This window comes from Sus scrofa, chromosome 13 (genome assembly GCF_054392235.1).
Source record: "Sus scrofa isolate SSC_HxYL_T2T_F1_AM1 chromosome 13, Sscrofa_HxYL_maternal_Yorkshire_Landrace_v2.0, whole genome shotgun sequence".
Lineage (NCBI taxonomy): Eukaryota > Metazoa > Chordata > Mammalia > Artiodactyla > Suidae > Sus > Sus scrofa.
Genome location: NC_139395.1, coordinates 36,284,824 through 36,290,823, shown reverse-complemented (window position 1 = coordinate 36,290,823; position 6,000 = coordinate 36,284,824). Strand labels below are relative to the sequence as shown.

Sequence of the window (6,000 nt, the reverse complement as noted above, 5' to 3'; positions counted from 1 at the left end):
CAAATGTCTGCTAGTGATGGGAGTGAAAGAAGTTCAGGTTTTTACCTCCTGGAGCCCGGATGAAGGTTCAATCAGTTCTTTATTTTGAATTCACCATGATGGAATCCAAATCCTACAGCATGGGTGGTGAAGTGTAGGGCACAGCTTCCGTGGTTTTGCTAGATATGTGCCATCCCTTAGTTGGAGGTGGTGGGAGGTGACAGGGTCCAAGGATGTCCCCTCATGCTGCGAAGAATGTCAAGGCCTTTCTTCATCTTCATATTAACACTTTCCCCTCCTTCCCTGTCTCCTCACTGGGGTCTGTCTCCTGAGGTTGTCATCTCATCCCTCTTCCAAAACTGTGATCCTTCTTCCAGCCATTGAGTTGTGGAAGCCCTTGAGACTTTGGTAGGTCATGGCAGTCCTTGTCCTTGCCATTTCTGTAGCCAGGCAGGAGGAGAAGCAAAGCGATGGCTCCTAAAATCTGTGTGTGTTTGTGTTTGTGTGTGTGTGTATAAGTATCCACGTCAATCTATGCCATCAGAAACATCTTGCTTTTTCTCTGATATCTGGATGAGTCCATATCTTTAAGGAACACTAGGTATCTTGCATTTGGAGGGTTAACTACCCATAATGTTTGCAAAACTTATGAGCCATGTTGTGCAGAAAGTCTTTTTTTCTCCTTTTGAATGCTGGCTCACATTACAAAGGCCCTCTTCCAGTTGGCTATTTTTGTATAACAAATCACTCCAAAACTTGGTGACTTAAAAAACATATTTATCTTGCTCATAAATCTTTAACTTGGTCAGGGCTCAGCCAGATGACTGCCGCTCTGCGACGTCTGGTTGTCGGGTGCAGTCATGTGTGTGTGGTCTCTCACTGGGTCTCTCCAGCATTGTGGTCTCAGAGTAGATAACTTTTTTGGTGGCTCAGGGTTCCAAGAGATCAAGAAGGAAGCTTCAGGGGCTTTTCTGACCTTGCCATGAATGTTACACAGTATCACTTCCCCTGTATTCTAATGGCCACATAAGACCAGCCCTGACTCAGTGTGGGAGGGGGCTACAAAAGGCAAGCGTATCAGGAAGCAGGGATCACTGGAAGACCACCTTGGAGGCTGGCTGCCACAGCCTCCTTCTATTCAACTTCAAAAGGCGAACTGATTTTTTTTAAAAATGCAATTGAATGTGCACAGGATGTGACACAACTGTACCCCAAAGTTTAAGTGGATATTTTATGAGAAAGAAGAGATCAGGACACATGTTTTCTAGACTCCTTTCAGCCACTGTATTATCTTTATTAAATGGAATATTGAATTAGAGGCATTCCATTTTATGGAACGGCAGTCATACCATCCATGCTTGATCAAAGAATCCATCTTAACTTGTACACTCAGTTCTGCCTGTTGTACCAGAGAGGGAGGAAATTCTGGATGCTGGCTTTAAAATGAGAGTAAGGCATCCAAACTACTGTGAAACCAGCAGCCATCCTGTCTCAGCTCCTGACTTCACACTGAGCAGTAACAACAACAACAACAAAAAAATAAATAAATGGAGATGAATGATCCTTTGGTTTGGGAAATAATCCTTACATGCACAGGATGCATCCATGTAGGTCTTTTTAAAAAACCAATTGTTCTAATGATTTTATTGCTCTGTAACAAAATAAACCAAACTGACATTAATTCCAAGGTCATTGTGAATTGAAGTTTAACCGTATTAATGACTAATAGGAAGCAAGTTCGTATACTAGGAAGAGGCTTGAGGAGGAAGGCATCACAGTATATTGTATTCTTGTAAACATTAGTACCAATACAGAGTAACAGAGATTCCTTTAGCTGATGCTAAATAGGCCCCGAGTTTCTCTGCTTTCAGAGGGATGAAGCATTGAGAATTCTTTTCCATTTTACACCTGCTAGGGCATAAGAGTCTGCCCTAAAGAAGAATGGATTCCAATTTGGCTACTTTTCTCCTAAAATGCTGTTTTTGCTTCTCTTCTATGTTTCTGGTTCCCTGCAAGGTGGGCTCAACCTCTAAAAGGGAGTCCTACAGGATGGCAGGAGGAAAAATGGCCACCTCAATACAGAGGATGTAACATAAAGATCAAGTTCTCCTGGAGACTTCCTGCCATATTTGCTTCCCCAGCTCCGTCTCCTTGGGGAAAGGACTTCACAACTGGAAAGGCTGTATAATCATCAAAAAATAAGGGCTCTTGACCCTACCTCACCCCATCTTGGCCCACTGTATCTGTGCCTCAGATCCCGCTGTCATCTTCATCAGCAACTAGAGCAGCAGGAGGGACAGCCTGACAGCAATCTCTGGGCAGATTAGGTCTTTGCAGTTGGTACCACATCAACTTAGCTCTCACATTTAATGCACACCCAGGACTTATTGGAGGACAGAAGAGACAGCATGATTGCCAAGTGAGGGGAGCATGTGGGGAGCACGTGGTGAGCACTGGAATGCTGAGGGCTGGGAAGCAGGGCTTCCTGATATTCTGCAGAGAGACTGCTGGGGTGTCAAGTGTGATGATGCTGATTGATCTGCACTGGGGACAAAGGTCTAGAACAAGAATCCCGCTTGGCTGCACGGATCTGAACGTCACACTGGGGCCATATCCCAGCAGGAGCGCCCTCCAACCAGTTAACTTACACCACATGAACAGGGAAGAAGTTGCATCCTGAGGGACGGTGGGCTCACTGCCCACTGGGTACGGTGGCACTTGACTCTGCTGGCCGACTCTCTCAGCCTCACCCTCACCTTGGGCAGCCTGGATGTGCTGTGCAGTTGGCCCTCTGCCTTGTACCTCTTGCTCCACAGTCTCAGATCCTTGAGTCTTGCCTCACTGTTTCCTGGGTGGCCAGTCAGCACGGCAGCAACTCTGGGTTAACACAGTGTGAGATGGGGAATCACAGCAGAGCTTGCTGACTTCAAAAAGAGGAGGGGCCAGCAATCAGATGTTTTCTAGAACCTTGAGGGGGACGAGACCTCTCTTCTTTCCACTAAGGACTCTGATAAAGCCATCTTGTTCTTCTTCAGAAGTCACACAGATCTGAAAGAAAGGAAGGAAAAAAAAAAGAAACTTGTCAATGGGAAAGAAGCTAGAACCTGAGGTTTGAATCACTGCTGCCTGAGGTCAGCAAAACACCAAATTGGAAAAGGATTGGTTTAGGGAAATTGGGGCTTGGTAAGAAAAAGCTGTGATAAGAAGTTAGGTAGCACCCTGGGTGTGGAACAAGGCCCAGGCATGGAATATTTTCTGAGATTCAGCTTTATGAATGAAGATCCGTAAAGTGGGACTGAGAATTCGGTGTCCCTGTGAAGAGTCCCTAGGACAATAGAATGAGATAATGCTTATCATGGAGCCTAGCATGTGGCATGTGATGAGTCCTCAATGCATTATTCTAAAATCCAAAACAATGGCTAGCATTCAGAGGGCTTCTGCCATGTGCCTGGAAGCTTAGGGACACATACAATATCAGAAGGGTCAAAGGAAGCTATTTCATTTCTGGTCCCATGCAAATAGATACTAACATCTGGTATATTCCATTAAGTCTACGCTGGACTTAAAAAGGAGGTGGACAAAAATCCATCTGGAGACCTTTGTCATTTACCACATACAGGCCACTGAAGGGCATATAAAGTAAGCTATAAATAAGATGAGGTTTTGAAGAGCTGTTAGTGTGCTGTGAGTTTCTCCTGCTCAACCTGCTTCCAAGAGTGGTGGGTTATGTCTTAAGTTTATTTCCTAAAGACAGAGCCTGAGACAGGAGTCCCTGTGCAAGTGACTTGCTACAGGAGTGTTCTATGAGGTGGGGCATGAGGGAAATAGGATGGGGCAAGAGAAGGAGCAAGGCAAGCATGTGGTCTCCGCTGGAGATGAATCTTGGCCTGATCCCATGGTGAGCTCCAGAGCATTAACTGTATCATAGGATTTGAAGCAAGGGGTCTGGACTAAATAGTCACTGGCCACTGGCTGATCTGGAGGCTAAGAGGTATAACCTCTCTGATGAGGCAGTTCTTGTTCTGTAAAGGGGATATCCTGGAGAAGAGTAGTTGACACAGCAACTGGAAGATGGGGGCTTCCACCTAGTGAAGGGCATAGAGGCAGTATACCAACAGAAACCAAAGGAGTGGGCTCTTCTTTTACACACAACAAGGAGCTTTATTATGAAGTATGAGGATACTTAAAGAGCTTGATTTGTGACTCCTGAGACACAAACTGGGACAGACAATGGACTGGTATTTCATTCATGTGTTAGAAATCTACTACCTGCTGGTTAAGTGTCCCTCTTGTCTCAGTCCCATTTTGGTCCTATTTGGCTAAAGTCCTACAGTCCAACACACTTCTGGAAGCATGTATGCTAATACTCTCTAAGGTTTTCCCCTGTGTTGCCTCCATACTTCTTAAAACTTAAATGTGCTACCGTGTATAGAAAATGAAAAGTCATTTCATTTAAAAAGATTTACTGCCTACCAGCTTGAACTCAGTCTTCCCCTCAGAATACCTGTGCAAATACAGAGTTGTCCTACTACTGAATGCCCAGACTGACAGCCATTCTAGTAGCTGAAATTTCTGTAAGACCTTTGGAACTGAACCCAACTGATGACTGAAGCAAGCTGTGCAGCTGGAGCAAGGATAAGTCTACCAGCCTGAAAGGTGATTCTTCCTCCATGGTCTGTTCCAGTCTCAGAGATTTAGCATCTGCTCTGGGCAGAAAATTGGGAAGCCTTTTCTCTATACTATGGGCTCTATTTTCTGATGTAGCCAACATATGCTTTTTCCTTCCCATCACTTCCTCCCAATCAATGCCTCTTGACATTTATTGGGACACTGTGGTCCTCCAAGAAGAGGAAATGATAGGAAGCAGGGGGCAAATTAGAGATGGCACAGGATATACACAAGTATCTTCTGGGAGGAGAGGTTCCAGCAAATGAAACACAGTGGAAGGGAATGGAGACAGGGGTCTTGCATGAAGGATTTTTATGTACTCCAGGAATTGAGAACAATGGGGAAAAAATGATGGAAGTAGAAGCAAGTCCTGATTCAGCCTGGAAGACCAATATTGGATAAATTCTTCTTAGATACCATAAATTAGTAAAGGAGTCATCCATAATCACCTGCATATACCTGTAAGCCCCCAACTGGACATTGAGCCAGGCCCACATGGATCCATTCAGTTGGGAAACCACAGCTCTGCACCGACTGCTTTTGGTGAATTATTTGAGGCAGATGCCGTTGGTTGATATCAACAATCATTACTACCCTCTTCCCATGCTGCAGAGTCCTGACTTTTTTTCCATTGTCCATTCCTACCCTGAGGGACTCAGGTAGATCCTAATTGGTTCAAATCTGTTTGTACCTTTCTTGCTAGTTATTCCCTTGGTGATTTCTATGGAACTATGGGACTGAGTTCCAGCCAATGAAACAGGAGGGAATATCTGCTAGGAACATTCTGGGGAGGTTTGTTTTTCTCTTAAAAGAGATGCACTAGGAAGAAAATCTTCTTCTGGCAAGGATTCTTGGAGTGGCTGAGGTCATCTGTGACGACTAGGGGAGGTGGCTGGCATTTCAAGGATAGCAGAATGGAGGGAGGGAGAGACGCAGGTCCCTGAAATCATGGGATCAAGCCAAATTACAAATCTAAGAACTGCCCTGTATCCAAAGAACTGCTCTGTATCCAGACCTCTTACTGTATGAGTAAAATATATCTTTTGAGGTTACCTCAATTGGAGTTTTGTGACTTGATAAGTATTAGTTCACTATTGTTGTTATAGAAAATTAATAACCAGGAGTTCTTGTCGTGGCGCAGTGGTTAACGAATCTGACTAGGAATCATGAGGTTGAGGGTTCGGTCCCTGCCCTTGCTCAGTGGGTTAACGATCCGGCGTTGCCGTGAGCTGTGGTGTAGGTTGCAGACGCGGCTCGGATCCTGCGTTGCTGTGGCTCTGGCGTAGGCCGGTGGCTGCAGCTCCGATTCAACCCCTAGCCTGGGAACCTCCATATGCCTCGGGAGCGGACCAA

General features: G+C 45.2%; 1 protein-coding gene across 11 annotated transcripts in view; it reads right to left on the bottom strand.

Moving 5' to 3' along the window:
- Nucleotides 1-1,239: 1,239 nt before the first annotated feature.
- STAC (SH3 and cysteine rich domain) overlaps nucleotides 1,240-6,000 on the bottom strand; it is a 337,228-nt gene continuing 332,467 nt past the window's right edge. For all 11 annotated transcript variants that reach the window (XM_084987799.1, XM_084987796.1, XM_084987800.1 and 8 more), the window contains one exon: nucleotides 1,240-3,027. In XM_084987799.1, the coding sequence (XP_084843925.1) occupies nucleotides 2,929-3,027 (99 nt within the window). In that variant the 3' untranslated portion in view covers nucleotides 1,240-2,928. The remainder of the gene's footprint in view (nucleotides 3,028-6,000) is intronic.